Raw genomic sequence first — 17581 nt, 5'->3', positions numbered from 1 at the left:
AACCATCTTCTTCTTCTTCTTCTTCTTCTTCTATTCTATATTCTTCTATTCGTATGCGTTCCTATTCCATTCATCCGATTGCAATAAAATTTTCGTCAGTAATTGTGCCAACACCCGCAAAGGTTTCTGAATTAGTACAACTATCTTCTTCTTCTTCTTCTTCATTCTATCTTCTTTTATTCGTATGGTCCCTATACCATTCATCCGATTGCAATGAAACCTTCATCAGTTATTGTGGTAACACCCGCAATGGTTTTTTAATTAGTACAACCATCTTCTTCTTCTTCTATTCTATATTCTTCTATTCGTATGCGTTCCTATTCTATTCATCCGATTGCAATAAAATTTTCGTTAGTAATTGTGCCTACACCCGCGAAGGTTTCTGAATTAGTACAACCATCTTCTTCTTCTTCTTCATCATTCTATCTTCTTTTATTCGTATGGTCCCTATACCATTTATCCGATTGCGATGAAACCTTCGTCAGTTGTTGTGGTAACACCCGCAATGGTTTTTGAATTAGTACAACTATCTTCTTCTTCTTCTTCTTCTATTCTATATTCTTTTATTCGTATGCGTTTCTATTCCATTCATCCGATTGCAACAAATTTTTCGTCAGTAATTGTGCCAACACCCGCGAAGGTTTCTGAATTGGTACAACCATCTTCTTCTTCTATTCTATCTTCTATTCGTATGCGTTCCTATACCATTCATCCGATTGCAATGAAATTTTGATCAACTGTTGTGCTCACGCCGCAAAGGTCTCTGAATTGTTACAACTATTTTCTTTTTCTTCTATTCTATCTTCTTCTATTTGTATGCGTTCTTATACCATTCATCCGATTGCGATGAAATTTTGACCAGTTGTTGTGAGCACGCCCGCGAAGAGTTCTGAATTAGTACAACCATCTTCTTCTTCTTCTATTCGTATGCGTTCCTATACCATTAATCCGATTGCAATGAAACTTTGGTGAGTTGTCATGCGCATGCCCACGAAGGTTTCTGAATTATAAAATCATCTTTTTATACTATTCGTATGCGTTCCTATACCATTCATCCGATTGAGATGAAACTTTTGTCAGTTGTGTGCGGTTTCTAAATTATTATTATATAACATACAAAGTTTGTTGTTTGTTTGTTCCATCCAATTTTGATTTTATTTTTACTACATATTTGTAACATTAATAACGTTTTCATATTTTGGATTCGATATTAATTTAGTGTTCTTATGTTTGACCTTTTAATTATAATTATTTTCATATTGCCATATTGTATTACACAGATATTTTAATATTAAAGAAATAATTACCTCTTATTATTTTACAAATATCTAAGATAAATATAACCACGAAGCGACCCCGTGCGAAGCCGGGTACTACAGCTAGTAATATATAATAATAGGTAGGTATTATAATTATTATTCAAACGAATATTTCCAAGGATGTCCCGCATCTACATATTCTGACCGTACGCCACTGGTACCTAGTAAGTTTCAAGAGGAAATTTCTTAAGAAATTCATCAATGACAATAGTTTATAATCAGGCCGTGTATCCTCAAAATATTTAAATATGTAATGAAATAAATAGGTTTGACTTTTCTATCGATGTACTTTCACGATATCGGTACCGTTACCCATTGTTTTAATACGAAACTTAGAAAGAGGTATCTATTACTTATTGGCATTTGTATTTAGTAACGTATAGTAGTTGGCGGCTCTCGTGGTGCAGTGGGTTAGGCGCTGGCATTCCACCCGAGAGTTCTGGGTTCGATTCCGGGTCATGAAAAAATCATTTATGTATTTTTCTCATAGCCTGGGTGTTTGTGATTGTTCAAAATTACTAACAACTACCTTGTAAGAAAAAGCAAGGACATGGTTATTAATAATTCTAAAAAAAAAAGTATTTGTAGGTACATACGCAAAAGCTAGTACCTAGATATATTGTCACCTCCGGAATGAGGGGGGGGGGTGCGTATGTTGCGCTGCACCTCCCCCCCCCGTGATGATGTAAAGTCAAGGTTATCGTCTGCTGGCTTCTTCTTTCGGGGCATGTGTGTTTGATTAACAACGCGGATTTACGACGAAAACAGTGCTTTTTATTGTTCGGAATACATTTACGAGTACAACAGGTTACAGCGTATAAAACATTTAACAAAAATTATTTAAATTTTTATAAAAATCAATAAATTTAAATTGGCGGAGACGCCGGCGAGCGCGGCGCCAGGGCCGACATCTCGCTTGAGAGTCCGAAACCCGAATGAATCTTCTAGGGGCTGGGGTCGTCTCCGAAAATCAAAGTAGGTAATAATACAACAAATAAATTACAAAAAGACAGCCTTCACACTTTCTGGCATATGTACCTGGCTTGTAGGTACCTTGGGTCTCATATTTCTGAGAATTTCTGATCACAGAAACAGACAGATCTTTTCTAGGTACATGCTTTGAAAGGGGCTGTGTATTTCTTGGGATTATTATTACTGGGTTGAAGCATTTCTTTGCTAGGTAAAATCGATCAGACATATTTTTACATAACTTATTAATATGTTGTGATTTATTTATATACTCACCCAATCGTATGGATTTAAATATTCTAGGCTTACTTTGTGCAATATCAGCACGTATGTAGGTAATTATCTGATTAGATAACTCTATAACAGTAGCGAAGGGTGGAGGAAGGCTGTTAACATCTGCCATAAATAGTTCACATTAAAATTGATACGTATTTGTTTTCAGTGAACTAAGAATACATTTTACAGACGAAAACAAATACGTATGACTGACAAAGCTTATTGTGCACTATTAAGGGCGGATTTTAACAGCCTACCTCCACTCATCGCCACTGCACTATAAGTATAGTGGAATTTCATAGTATATGTCATCTTCTTCTTATTGTGCCATCCCCTAGCGGAGGTCGACCACCATCAAGGCGATAAACCACGAAATGCGGCGCCGTCCTCTGCTACGCTTCCCATTGACCTTTCCTTGAATGACAAGTTGGGGAATGCTGTATTTTTGTCCTCTCATAATGTGGCCGAGGTACTGTAGTTTCCTGGTTTTGATACTACGTAGAGCTTCTCGGTCCTTCCCCATTCGATTGAGAACTTCAACATTTGTGACGCGGTCAGTCCAAGGAATTTTGAGGATGCGTCTATACAGCCACATCTAGAAAGCTTCAAGTCTCCGTGACATCTCTTGGTTTAGCATCCATACTTCCGCGTATAAGTCTTAAGTACTCTTAAAATGAAGTACACTTGTAGGTAACTTAATCAATATTCCAAAATATTTTTTTTATTTCAATTTCAAGGAAAGTTTTTTTTCAACATATTTAACTATACTATATTTTGTTGAAACCTTTTATTTCTCATTAGAACCGGCTTACTTCTACTGTTTATTAGCACTGTGATTCAACTTATGTTTTTCCAGGAAAACAATCCGTGAACACGTATATGAGCAAAGGTTACAAGAATATGTTCTTTTCACGGCATGTACGGATTTCTTGTGTAACTTCAAGCATTGAGAGGTTACGCTTGAATAGGAACAAGCATCGCACTTATACGGTTTCCCGCCGGTGTGTGCAATTTTATGTTTTTTCAGATAGTTCAGCTGCATGCATGAAAAATCACATATATCGCATTTATAGGGGTTCTCACCAGAATGCTGAGCTTTATGTAAATTAAGATTATGAGCGCGCATGCATGCAAATGAGCATTGGTCGCATTTGTATGGTTTTTCATCAGTGTGCATCATTTGATGTATCTTAAGGTCGTTTGACGTTGTGCATGCGTAAGAGCACACATAGCATTTGAATGGTTTTTCGCCAGTGTGGATCATTGCATGTATTTTGAGACGGGAACGTTGCGAGCAGGTATAAGAGCACACATCGCATTTAAATGGTTTTTGACCAGTGTGTATCATTTTATGCGCTTTAAGGTTACTTGACGTGGAGCATTTAAAAGAGCACATATCGCAATCAAATGGTTTTTCAGCGTTGTGTTTCATTTTATGTATTTTGAGACTAAACGAGAAAGCACTGGCATATGAGCACACATCACATTTATATGGTTTTTCTCCAGTATGTGTTCTTTTATGTAGTATTAAACCATACTGCATTACCGAAGTGAACGGACATTTATCGCATCTCCATCGTTTTTCGTTATTATGTATCAATTTATGCACATTTAAAGCACCGAGCTGCCTACATGTAAACTCACATTCATCGCAATTAAATGGTCTTTCACCTGTATGAATCATTTTATGTAACTTCATAGCTCTGGCTAACAAGCTTGTATATGAGCACTGATCGCATTTATATGGTTTCTCACCCACGTGTGATTTTTTGTGTATTCTTAAACGCGTTGAAGCCGCGCATTTAAAAGAGCAAATATCACAACTTAACACTTTCTTTCTATATTTTGTCTGTGTACTGTGAACATTAATTTTGTGATTCTTTAAAGAAAAAATGGATTCATAAACCATATAACAAATACTGCAAACAAAATTACGTGGGAAATATTTTACTCTGGTCAAATTAATTCTAACCACCTTCGGGGAATCCAGCAATACCACTTCCCGTTTGATGTTTCGTTCGTGTATAGTTATTTCTGAATGCTCTGTCACCATGTTATGGAATCTATAGGTTGAAGATTTCAGGCCTTTTGTCAGATCTTCCTGTTGGTTTAAATTACTAGAGCTTGTGCCGGCCACAGGTGCTGGGGTCGTCTCGTAGAGTTTTGTAAAGTCTTTTTGCGTTAGAATCTACAATATACAAACAAATTAAACATTACTAACTATTAAAACAAGATACTATTTTTTTGTTGCCGTGTGGATGAAAAATAACTTCTTATTTTGCTATAGGTCGGAAAATCAGTCACTTTTGTCAATCTTTGTCGTATCTGCAACACAGAACAGTTTTGTAAAGCTACACTCGTTCTAATCACGGAGTAAAATGTTCCCTGTCTTCACGTGCATGGATTTACTGCTGACAGTACTACCTGAGTTTTATCGAAGTCAAAACAAGCAAATGCTATTGTAAACACGAATTATAGTGCTAGTTGTAAGATTACATGGATGGATCAAAAAACTTCAGAAGCGTCTGAATTGTTATGCAATAATTGGTACTTACATGGCGGATGCGCATGGATGGAAGAAATACGAACTACACCGCACAGAACATTTTGTCGTTGACCGATTGTCTACGAATCCGACAAACAGCACCATACATTGATAACACCGAGTCTCGCTTACGTACGTTACGCGATAGTTAAATACTAATACAATATTAGTGCCAGTAAATCCATGCATGTGTAGAGGCTATATTAAGCCACTATCCGGCGTCGTCCTCTGCCACGCTTGCCATTGATCTTTCCTAGGATACAAGTTGGATAACGCTGCTGCAGAACTTATACGTCTTTTCCCATTCGATTGAGAACATTGATATACTACTAGATGAGGAGTTCCCATACAAGTGTAATTTTAAAAATGTACCACAAAAGAAGATATTACGAATATCGTCTTAAAATATTTCCTTATAGGTATAATGCGTTAAGACCGTTAACATGGATTCCCGAATTTCACCATTTTGCCCTGGCTGTAAAACTAAATTTGCGTTCTTGGAATAGTGACCCTAAGGAGCTTGCAAGCTACCAAAAATTCGTGTCTGAGCGGACAGAGCAAGTCGTCATGCGCTGACTATTAGTTAGAGTAAGATGCAAGCTAGATCGGGCTTACTCATAATTATTGCCAGGTCGTTTTCGAGACAAATATTAAGTGAGCTTGTATCGAGTTAAGTCCGCTGATATTAAAACAGTAAGTTTTAACACTGGCCGAGTCGCTGAAAATCGGGCGTCATTTTAAGAAGCATATGATTCATCCAGTAGTATATCAATGATTGAGAACGTCAACTTTTGACAGAACAAAATGAAGACTGCCACGTCATGCTTGAGAGACTGGATCACTCAAAAAATAACTGAGATTTGGAGTGGTTAAGATACTCAGACAAAAAGAAATGATCGTAGAAAAAAAATCACAAAAATAATAAATAATACATACCTTAATTATTTTGATGGGTTGAATATATAAAGATCCAGCTTTTTCAACATCACAGTGTTTAAATGTAGCCAGACCGACATCGTTGCATTCTTCTTCGAATTTGACTACCTGGGAGACAGCCTCTCTCTTTATATTGGTAGTAATGTCGATTGTACTACTCTGAAGAGAGAGAAAAAATACAAATCAAGTATTGAATGTCCATGTTCTAGCTAGATCGATTGATAAGTAGGCCTACCAAATAGTTCCCTCCAAACCAACTGCCTCGCACCTAACTCGTTCTTAATTAAGCGTATTACGAGGCCCTAGATTTGATGTGAACCATCAGCAGTTCTTTACGCCTGGAAATGTTACAGGAGCAGTCACACAAGTTCACCACGCACTCAATGAATGAATTTACTGACATTTAATTTAATAAAAAGTGCCCATGGGAGATAGGAGGTCGGATTATTAACAAAAAAATAATTATAATAAATTTCCAGATTTCCTTCTGATTAACGACGAAAAACCTTCGAGAGCGTTGACAGCTTCAAGTACCTGGGGGTACACATCAGGGAAGATGGCATTTTCCAGAAGGAGCTCGATATCCGAATGGGAATGACTGGAGCAACATTCAACTCGATGCGGAATGTCTGGGACTCACGATTGTACTCGGTCAAAATCAAATGCCGCCTATTTGACGCTTGTAGTCTGACGGTGCTGCTTTACGGAAGCGACTCATGGCGCCTTACGAAGGCTCAGAGCAACTGTATATTGAGCTTTGAAAACAGATGTTTGCGACGGATACTGGCTGTGCGATGGTACGACTTTAAGACCAACGAGGAGATAAGAGAACGCACCAAGCAGCCTCTAATCACGCTGAGAGTGAAGAGGCGACGTTAGACCTAGCTCGGCCACGTGCTGCAGATGCCAGAAGAGAATTTTAACCTAGCTTGCCTGTTCTTCCAGCCAACCGGATTCTAGCGTCCTGAAAAGCCGCTAAATACTATCTAAAGACACTCTTTAGCAACCTACGGCGGTTTGACCTGGAAGGACGCAAGAAGACCGGTGAGCGACAGGGATTCTTGGAGGCGCCTCGTGGTGTCCATATGCTCTAAGGGGCGGATATGGCCGAAGAAAAAGAAAATTAATTATTAATCAACAATTATAACGGTATTTCACAATATGTTCATTTCGAAAACAACACAATTACAAGAAATTAAAATAGATTTACCCATTAAACTAGATAAAATTTCATATCAATTATGAAACTTAAATGCTCCTTATATTATTATCCAGATTTCGAGGAGTTTTTTTAATGCACGTAACTAAACAAAAAAGTTACACAGTTTTTTATCTCTCCTGAAAAATTTGCTTTTTGTCAGTTATGGGATTTTCGAAATGATCGTTTCATTTACATTATGGGTGTCAAACCTTTTGACTTCAGGAGTTTTTTTTAAGGCCGCACAAAAAAAAGTACTCAAAACGAATAACTTTTTAACAAGAGTTTGCTATAAAAAATAAGACGATTTATAGAATATTAAATACAGAAACCTTTACTGTAGGTCACAGAAACAATAAATCGTCACTGTTCTGCCGGAAGACACTAATTCGAAAAAAAATACATATTGAGTTAGTTATACCAAAATGTTCCTTATTTCAAACTTTACCGTCTGGAAACCTTCTTATGAAAAAAACAGTCTTTATTTTAAAGTCATCCTTTTGACGATTACTTAATAAACTCACTTGATAGACCATTTCAAATATTTTAAAAGCTTTAAAGTCAAATTACTCAAAACTAGTATTCTCCAGTTAGTGTGTTCTGCCAGAACAGAGACGAAATTATCAAAGGCGTTTTATGAATCTCACCTAATCCCTGAATTAACTAAATTGCTTAGGTATTTATTTACCGTTAACTTACCTTTTTATTATTTGACGATTGACAGCTTTCACTGCTGTCGGCTCTTTCGCATGTAGGGTCACCTTCAGATTTTATTTCTATTTTAGGTTTGATGTCAACCTAAACACAAAACAAAAGATAAGTAAACAATCTTCTACTACTATCCTTGGCTTTATCCAGCTGACTTTCTCTTAGGTATGCTTACATACTGCTGGCTGCAATTTAGCTACGTATATTTTTCGACTCATACGAAGTATAAAATGAGAACTCTGCCATTCTGGGCAGTGTTGACCTGTGTGTCCCTGATAACTATCTTAGAAATAGAGAGCCCTAAGAGGCAGAACCAACCTGCCACTGGTAATGCCATTTGGGAGGGCGATAACTATTTTCAAACAAATTGCTTCGGGTGTTGATATATTGCACTTGCCTGAGTGTGAGTTTAGGTGAAAGCTATTTTTAAAATTCTTAAAATAGGTTCTCTTTAGCAAACTCGGTGTACTTCTTTCAACTTATATACTTAGAGGCATAATAGTATTTTCACTGCTTTTGTATGTTTATATTTATTATGTTCTTTTTTTGTCTTTATTTTTTATCGCTTTGTTACTTTTTTCTTCTTCTTTATGTTTTCTGTCATGTTGTGAACATATTAAACATATATTTTTGTAATGTCCGCAATATGTTAAAAAATAAATTGAACTGAATTGAATTGAATCTTAAATAAATAACATCAGAAACAATCATTGAAAAAGAATAGAACCATACTCACTTATATTTTTCACTTTCCGGGCAAGTGCTTTTATCTACTTCCTCAAATTACGATAATAAAGGCGATCGGGTTTAAATAGCCATGTGAAATGAGTCACTGAATGGGCGAGTTGTCGTGTGAGAGTCAAAAATTAAGAATACTTGGGTTATCTTTGCGAGCTACTCCTGAATAATCATAACTGTTGTGAACGTCAGAACACGTCAGTGTTTTTTTTTCGTAACAATCGATATACTACACCTATTATACTCGTACCAGCCAATACCATTGGCTTTCCGATCAATGCTCCGTGCTTGGCTACAGAAGTCCCGATTTCATTGGAATGTTTGACAGTGTGAAGACTTGACGATAGACCCCACCCTGCGTCACTCTACAACTAACAGGCATGTCCGTCGATCGCAAGCCGACCGGGCAATCGGAACATAGGCACATTGAAAAAAAAGTGTACGATTGCAATGTAATATTCTCGTGGTGCAGTTGGTAAGGCGCTCGCCTTCCACCCGAGAGTTCCTGGGTTCGATTCCCGGTCATGACAAAAAAACATTTATGTATTTTTCTCAAAGCCTGGGTGTTTGTGATTATTCAAAATTACTAACAACCACCTTGTACGAAAAAGCAAGGACATGGTTATTAATAATTCTAAAAAAAAAAAAAAAATGTAATATGTTTTCATTGAGATTTTAAAAGGGCAGCAATAACTATTTCAATTTTCCAGCTTTCGTGAGTCGTTTTCATAATATTAAACACGGGGAAACCCGCATGACATCGTCGTATCAATTGATTCGTATCGCACCACTCACTTCCTGCTTAGAAGTCAGAGAAAGAGAATATGTGAATCTCCGTGCTTTAAATTGAGGTCAGGTTTCCGTCCATCGTGCAGTAGACCCTTTGCACAGTTGTAGAATATTTTGACAGTGAATGCCCAAAAAAAGATCAAAGCTGATAATCTTAAAACGACGAATGGAAAATTTAGTAGGTAGTAGACTCAGTACAAATTTATAAGACGGTTTTGTGTAGTTTTTTGTGCTCAAAAATAATAGTTTAAACTAAAATATTATATACAATAAAATTTAATTAAAATAACTGATAATACTGACTATTTATATCGGCCGATGGGTAGCCATATAAAGCAAATTCTATCGGATAACAAATATCGTCACTGTTCTGGCAGAAGACACTAATTCGAAAAAAATTACATATTGAGTTAGTTATACCAAAATGTCCCTTATTTCAAACTTTACCGTCTGGAAACATTCTTAATAAATAAACAGTCTTTATTTTAAAGTCATCTTTTTTACGATTACTTAATAAACTCACATGATAGAACATTTCAAACATTTTAACAACTTCAAAGTCAAATTTCTCAAAACTAGTATTCTCCAGTTAGTGTGTTCTGCCAGAACAGAGACGATATTATGTTGGTGTCATAAACAATAGTTAATACCCACGTTTGTCCAAGTCAAAGAGTAACAATGGAAGAGTGTAGTGGATTACTGCTTGTTCTGATATTAGATTTTACATCACAGCCTACTTAAAGCTGGATACAATACCGACATGCCCAACACTGATATTCCGTTAGCAATCACATTAGCCCACAGAACAGATTGATAAATATGAACGTAAAGTCATTGCAGTTTACCAAAATATTTTGAAGCAGAGAATTTTATAGTGGTCAGGCCGTAAAACTCAAGTTGAACAAAACATGCCAACGGCCCGCAATATTGGATGCAAGTTACCTAGATATATTTACGTAAAACACATACAAACGTAACTATTGAAAATAACATAAGAACCTACATATTCTTTAACACGTGTTTAAGTTTCTCCCATATTTTTCCACACTCAACAACATGGTAAACAAGTTTTACAAACAAACAACCATTAATTTTGTGTTCCCTGCATTAGCCCAACTGGAAACGACATCGCAATACTTACTAGTGCCTAGGTACATAAAAACATGTTTATAACTACACGTCGTGTTTGAATTCTTTCATGTCCATGCAGGTATAAATAGTTGTAGTAAAATATGTCGATTAGCTGATTGCCGTAACGTGTAGCTGGTAATAATTGTATTGTTGAAAAACTAACCTCAAAACTGAAATGATCATTGTTGACATTTGGATGGTCATCCGGGCTGTTCGACGGCTTTATTGGGACACCATACCAATCGCCATTATAAACTTCATCTTTTGTGTCTTTGTCGTATTCTTCAGGTTCCTGTTTTATATCCATTTTAGAATTTTCTGTGCCGACATCACACAGAGCACAGAGGGATATTTTAATCTTGATTATTCTGTCATATAGAGCTGTCAAGAAAGTAACAATCGATACTTCGTTACTATGGCATCAATACTTTCTTTCAATACAACGTTTTGTCAATATCAACACGTCCTGTTGGCATATTTTACGTCATAATGATGGTTTTCGACAGTGACGTTCCTTGTGAGTAGGCAGGTCATTCTTTGCATGGCGGCGGCTCAGTATTAAGGGTAACCGGACAATCAGAACATGATATTATAACATAACAATGACAAAACACAACTGCCAGGGAAAAAATAAAACATTAATTTTGGTCACACCTATATATTTATTAATTAAATACTAAAAAACTTAAGAAATAATATAATCACTGAACATACATAATTTTGAAAACACTTCTGAGAAAATATATTATAACCAATAGGAAAAATCTTTATGAAAATAGTAAGACACCCGGCAGGATCGAACCTGCATCTCCTGGGCTTACGCCCATATCCGCGCATTATCCACAATACTACGAGGTGACATACTAATCGTCGCTATAGATTGGTTTGTCGAATATCCGTTTTTGTCGAAATCTACCTTTTAGTGCAGAATGTTTTTTTGTATCTAAATGGACTAGAACCATCATTTGTAATGAATACATCATTCATATGCTGTAAAAATAACAATTTAAATATCTCCATGTATTTAAATATAGGATTATTAAATTTGTTTTTCGTCTCCTGAACATTTGGTCTATTCGACAAACCAATCCTACAGCGACGTAATGACTATAAACTTTAACTATTGGCCTTTTAATACCTGCTCATTAGCGTTCTTCCAAATCAAGGTACCTACTATTGGCGATCGGTTTTTGTTTATTAAATCAAAGTAGGTACCTACTACTTCTAATCCGGAATCAAAAATACTCCCTCTCGTTTCCAATATCATTTTTAAACTTGAACCAACTTATTTTCATTTGGGTAAGGACATTGATGTCCCTTTGGCAAAATGTCCTGAATTATTCATTGAATAAAAAAATAATTTATAAATTTATAATATTAATACTATCGGCCGGGGTACTTGATGGAATTTCAATTTTGATGACACCCGCAGGAATTAAATCTTCATCTTTAGGGCTTCGCGCCCATGCACATAGACCATTATGCTATAGGCACCATACTTAATTGCTATAAATTTTAACTAATGGCTCTTAATAGTCTCTGAAGCGCTTTCCACTTTCTTACAGAAGTATTTTCAAAATTATGTATGTTCATTAATTAGAATGTTACCTACATTCTAAATCTTGTGAATCATTCGTTGAATAAAAAAATCGGTGCGTGCGTTATAAGTGATACTTCTTTGTGCGTAACAAAACAAAATTAATGTTAACCTAGATTCTTCGACTTGTTCTTAATTATCTTGTTAATTAATTACACACTCAAGAAAAAGGGCCTCTTATTGTAGCGCAGTTGGTTTATTTGTATACATTTTAACTTAAATTAGTAAATTATATAATTATTTTGATTTTTAATGTAAAAACTGTTACTCTGACGTTTAATCGTTTGTTTACGTAAGGAATTGCGAATGACCGACAATAGTAAATTCGTTGCCCAGGCAACGGAACAATTCTACTATCAAACTTGCATTTGTCTGACTGATTAGCACAGCTAACTTTATACTGTCGCGCATTCAATTTTACTCTCTACCGAACGCCCCAAAAAAATTAAAACTTCAAAAAATAGTAAGGTTAATTAAAATTTTATTTCGCCTTGTAAAAATAATAAAACAATTTTATAGCATGTCAGAGTTGTTGTCGGAATTTGCAGAACCCTCAGAACACATGGATTCTTGAGGAAAGTTAGGAAGAGAAGATGGTGGGCCTTCTACGGTTATAGGAATAAATTTGGGCTGCGTCGGAGATCGATACGACGTCGAGATCGGCGGTCCAGCTTTGTTACGGGTGTAACGGAAGAACTCCAGAGTGTGAATTCGGAAGTCCAATTTGTCATCATCGCTCAGCTTTTTAAGATCCGGAAGAAGAGATAGCAGGAACATTTTATCAGCATCTTCTTCTTCGTCTTTCGGATTGTATAACTTCTCGAGCAGTTTATTTTGGAATGGAGTCATTTTTCTTAATTTTGACTTTTTTAATAAGGGTTTAGTTTTGATGCCACTATAGTGACTGTTATGGGTGCTTAGACCACTATTCGAAACGGTTGGTGTGCTGTAATTTGCTTTACTTTCTTCGGGTGGCGATTCAGCATCTTCTTCTTGTATGTTCACTGAAGAACTGAAACAGAAGAGTTTTGTACAGACATGTATTGTATTATATCCACCATCCCAACGTCGTGGGATGCTCACACTAAGCACAAGATCACATACAAATCAAATTTGACAAGAATTAGGCAATATATTTTTCATAAAATGAGCAAGATTACTACATTCGAAGATAATTCTAAAGATACTGATTATAAGCTATGTTTTTGACCATTCAAATGTGATAAAACATCCTACGAATAATATTTTTTTTATAATAATTATTGACCTAAGAATAAGGTGGTATTTTTTTGAAAAACGCCATTTCTATTGGCATTTCCCAGTGGTTAGGCTACAACACACGGCCGTAGCCATCAATTGACAAACGATAACTGAAGTAGGGGGTAGGATCATGTTGACGCACGTGTTTGAACATGTACCGAACCGAACAAAAAAAAGTATTTTCATGGCAACAAGGTTGTCGACCCCTGTGTAGACTGTTGAGTCATATAACATGTATGTCTTCCCCGTAACATTTTCAGCTATAGGTATAGAAACCTATTGCTTGTAATTGATGCCTTGCCGGTTCCATAGTGACTAGTATTTCTTATATGATTTTATTTTCCTTTACTTACTTATTTTTTTCTGTCGCCATATGATTGTAAATATATATAACGTCAATTGAAAGATATCCAAAAACTAATAGTTTACAATATACAATAATCTCAAAATACCTCTTAGATATTATATATTTTTTTATAATAATTTAGAATATACCTCTTTTTTTCACCAGTTTGAAGCAGAAATGAAAGTGCATTTGTGTATACATATTTTTTCCTCCTGAGAGCAGGATCTGCACTCTTTGCTTGGTTAATGGATTTGAAGAAAGTGTCTCTCAAGTTTCGCCATTTGCTTTTCATCTCCTTTACTGTAAATTATAATGTTGTAATGTAAATCATAGTAGGTATTAATAACATAATAATTCATCTATTAACACCGTCCACACGCCATACGTAGGTGTACCCGACGAGCAGTGACGTCCCTAGATAAAATGCCGCCCCTAGGCAGCGCGAAAATTCCGCCTCATTTCTTTATACATTATTTTTATCATCCTTTCATGAGTCCAATATCTAAGAAATGTGTTGTATGGATACATTACCAACAAAATATAAGACTAATCTAAAATCTTCAAATGTGGTCTCTGGTTTTTGGTCACCAAGGAAGTTGAAGGGCAACGTAAGTAAACTAGATATCGTGAACCTGATAAAACCAGTGAGCTGATTTTTTTAATGGAAAGATATTTTCATTATTACAAAGTTTATGTAACTATTTCCATGTATTCCAAATGATTTTCCTCGATTTGCCGCCCCCAAGCGACGCCCAATCTGCCTACCCCCATGGGACGTCACTGCCGACGAGACGATCATGGGATAGATTTTGGTTAATGGCACCATAGGCTCATTATAATTAAGTGGCGAAAATGTAAAAAGTATGTTGGTTCATTACACCATTTCCTTTATTCAACGAATAATTCGCAAAATTAAAGAATGTAACATTCTATATATTGAACATACATAAGTTGAAAACATCTCAGATATATACCTACCAGAAAATTATCTCTTTTTGAAAAAATATTACACCTAACGGGATTTGATCCTGTATTACCACTGATAACGCGCCAATGTGCTTTAACCATAGCCAGCATAAAAAAATAAAATAAAATTTGATAAGCATGTCATGTGAGAACTACATTACTAACAAAATATATATTAAAGGTCTAAAATATAGTCCACGGTTTCAGATACATTTAAAAATACACCTGACAACTTTTAAAACTCACGAATCACTTGCAAAAATATTTCAAATATAATTCGCAAATCTGCACGTATCATTTCTGGTTACCAAGGACAACGGCAGTAAACTAGACATCGTGAAACCGACAAAAAATTACAGTCCTGTTTAACCTTTTATGTTAATTAATACATTTTGTTTCCAAAAAGTGAGCTATTTTTTTAATGGAAAGATATTTCCGTTATTACTAAATTTAGGTACCTATTCCTATATTATATCTAATAATTCTCCTCGATTTGCCGCCCTTAGAGTAACTGACGCCCCCAATCGACGCTTAATCTGCCTACCCCCACGGGACGTCTCTGTCTGAGGAATTTGACACCCACGGTGGCCGCGCGGCTTAAGCGTTCGACTATCACGCCGTGGTTTCCAGGTTCGAATTCTGGTTTTGGCAAGTACACATATTGTTTTTCAATTTGTGTCTGTCAGGGTATGGACCTAATAGGTTGAGCAAGTGGTTGACATCCATTTCTCGTAAAAAACAAAAAATCTGTTAATACAAACCTCTACTCTGTGGAGGCCCATATGATCCTATTAGGATAGGACATGGTCGAAAGAAGAAATATAAAAGATTACAATATATTAACGAAATCTTACAGTGCAACAATCTATCTCTAAATGGCATTTGTTTCCAATTGTCAAACAGGCGTTCGCCTACGGTATTCCAGTTTTTCTCTCGTACGTTCCTGTCACCGTAGTCCAAGGTCTCTTTATTCCATATCACAGGACACTCTTGCACGACTTGAATTAGATTATCCACTTCGAACATTGGATCGCACCTGAACGGCATATCCGCACGGTGTGGGCGCTCGCGCTAACTCGAAACAATTATGTATTATGGATGATGTGCGGGTGTCCTGTTATTCTGTAAAGTCTACAGCAGGATATTGGAGCTTCTATTAACAATGTTTCACTGATTCATGCGTGTTCATACGAACATGTCGAATATTATTATTAAAACAATGACCTGTTGTCTATCTGTCAAAACGGTCAAGTTGAAAATGGAATGTCAAAATATATGGCTGGGGCGTCAAATAACTATCGGTACTTTATAACCGATACTTTAATGTCAATATCGAATAATTTAAAATGACACATAATTTTTCCTTTGACAATTTTTCTAAATACCAAATGGAATATTTACATTATTTCCAACGTTTTTATTAGGTCGTATTCTTATTTGTCCGGTGGTTGTTTATCCAGTACAAATCTTGGAATCGATTTTTAACTAACTTCCTGACTAGCTAGACATTTGAAACTTTTATAATATATTATGAATACGTGTAATAATTAAGGCGCTAAGTACCAAAAACAAAAAATCTGACATTTTTATAGAAAAGTGTTCTACATACTAACGGCAATAACTTCAACTATGGTCCAAGTGCCTCAAGCAAGTCAAAAAAAACAGCAAAATATTTAAACCTGTCGACGTTGTAAGTCCGTTGGCCTGTTTTATTTATAATGGTGTAAATAGCACTACAGTGGTCAACCTCATTCAATATAAAATGGCTGACGATGGTGTGTTGACACTTGCGAGTTCTTAATACCTAAAATTATAGAAGCTGCTGTGATTGCTTTACACTGTAAAACCACATTTTTCAAAAGGTCTGCTTCATGAAATTTTACTGCAATGACTCGGTATTTTGTAACTACAGGCAATACTACTTTTTGGTACTTAGAGCCCTAATTAATACACGTATTCATTATCAGAACACGATGCCAATGCATTCTTTTAATACTTTTAGCCATTCAATTCATTTTCACTTAATTCTGTTTTGTATGAAAAGTTATTTCGGAAGAAATCCGTAATCCAATCCGCTATTATTGGTTGCTAGCTGGTGTCTAGCAACTAGGTTATTAATATATTATACTTGCGTTACTATGGAAATCAATATGAAATGTCAAAATGATTTTTTTGATCGTTTAAGCTAGTCTAACTTTTGCTTTTCTATGAATTATTACTAGGTACATTAACAATATTGTTTAAGAGAATCGATAATTCGGTAGGTATTTCACAATAATACATAATTGTATTATTGTTTACCTACCTACCTACTGTTAAATCTTTTCGCAGTTATGAAATATTTTCAAGCGCGCACAAAAACCAAAGGGTAGTGTCGTCCAGTGGGGGTAGGCAGATTGAGCGTCCCTTGGGGGCGGCAGTTACTCGAAGGGCGGCAAATCGAAGAGAATCATTTCGTACATAAAGCAATAGTTATAACGAAAATATCTTACCATTATAAAATTCAACTCAATAGTTGGAAACAAAATGACGTATTAATAATTAACATAAAATGTTTTAAAAGACTGCATTTTTTATCGAGTTCGCGACGTCTAGTTTACATCCGTCGCCCTTCGATGTCCATTGTGAACATAAACGACACGGATAATAAAAAGTACTGTATAAAAAATGGGGTGGCATTTTGGCGTTGCCCAGGGGCGGTATTTTGTCTAGGGACGCTACTGGCAAAGAGGAGGGGATGTTAATGGATATACAACTTAAGACTCTTTCATTTGATTCGCCCATAAATGGTATAATACATTCT

The 17581-nt window shown here is 35.9% G+C and overlaps 2 protein-coding genes and 1 long non-coding RNA gene across 3 annotated transcripts in view; 1 reads left to right on the top strand and 2 right to left on the bottom strand.

Moving 5' to 3' along the window:
* LOC147076893 (uncharacterized) overlaps positions 1 to 17581 on the top strand; it is a 300090-nt gene that overhangs the window by 77038 nt on the left and 205471 nt on the right. The window lies entirely within an intron of this gene.
* Positions 2079 to 10980, bottom strand: LOC147076907 (uncharacterized). Its single transcript, XM_085940564.1, has 4 exons — positions 10773 to 10980; positions 7943 to 8041; positions 6046 to 6204; positions 2079 to 4752 (listed from the first exon to the last, which is right to left on the bottom strand). Exons 1-4 carry the CDS (start codon positions 10914 to 10916, stop codon positions 3379 to 3381), a joined length of 1776 nt encoding a protein of 591 aa, XP_085796690.1. The 5' UTR covers positions 10917 to 10980; the 3' UTR covers positions 2079 to 3378.
* On the bottom strand, positions 12669 to 16046 carry LOC147076906 (uncharacterized). The gene is made up of 3 exons (XM_085940576.1): positions 15633 to 16046; positions 13962 to 14112; positions 12669 to 13218 (listed from the first exon to the last, which is right to left on the bottom strand). The coding sequence occupies exons 1-3, from the start codon at positions 15823 to 15825 to the stop codon at positions 12720 to 12722; spliced, it is 843 nt and encodes a 280-aa protein (XP_085796702.1). The 5' UTR covers positions 15826 to 16046; the 3' UTR covers positions 12669 to 12719.

The sequence above is a fragment of the Rhyacophila brunnea genome, unplaced genomic scaffold, assembly GCF_057557595.1.
Source record: "Rhyacophila brunnea isolate RB1 unplaced genomic scaffold, BYU_Rbru_1.0 scaffold_13, whole genome shotgun sequence".
Taxonomy (NCBI): Eukaryota; Metazoa; Arthropoda; class Insecta; order Trichoptera; family Rhyacophilidae; genus Rhyacophila; species Rhyacophila brunnea.
Note: the sequence above shows the minus strand (reverse complement) of the source record. Positions and strands in the feature narration are given on the sequence as shown.

What these genes read in the sequence shown, in the direction of transcription:
- LOC147076907 (XM_085940564.1), bottom strand. Translation starts at nt 10,916, where the DNA reads ATGGATATAAAACAGGAACCTGAAGAATACGACAAAGACACAAAAGAT. An exon ending in AATCGTCAAATAATAAAAAG is followed by an intron (nt 6,205 to 7,942) that starts GTAAGTTAACGG and finishes CTCTCTCTTCAG; the next exon opens with AGTAGTACAATCGACATTAC. An exon ending in AACCCATCAAAATAATTAAG is followed by an intron (nt 4,753 to 6,045) that starts GTATGTATTATT and finishes TGTATATTGTAG; the next exon opens with ATTCTAACGCAAAAAGACTT.
- LOC147076906 (XM_085940576.1), bottom strand. Translation starts at nt 15,825, where the DNA reads ATGCCGTTCAGGTGCGATCCAATGTTCGAAGTGGATAATCTAATTCAA. An exon ending in TAGAGATAGATTGTTGCACT is followed by an intron (nt 14,113 to 15,632) that starts GTAAGATTTCGT and finishes TATAATTTACAG; the next exon opens with TAAAGGAGATGAAAAGCAAA. An exon ending in CAAACTGGTGAAAAAAAGAG is followed by an intron (nt 13,219 to 13,961) that starts GTATATTCTAAA and finishes CTTCTGTTTCAG; the next exon opens with TTCTTCAGTGAACATACAAG.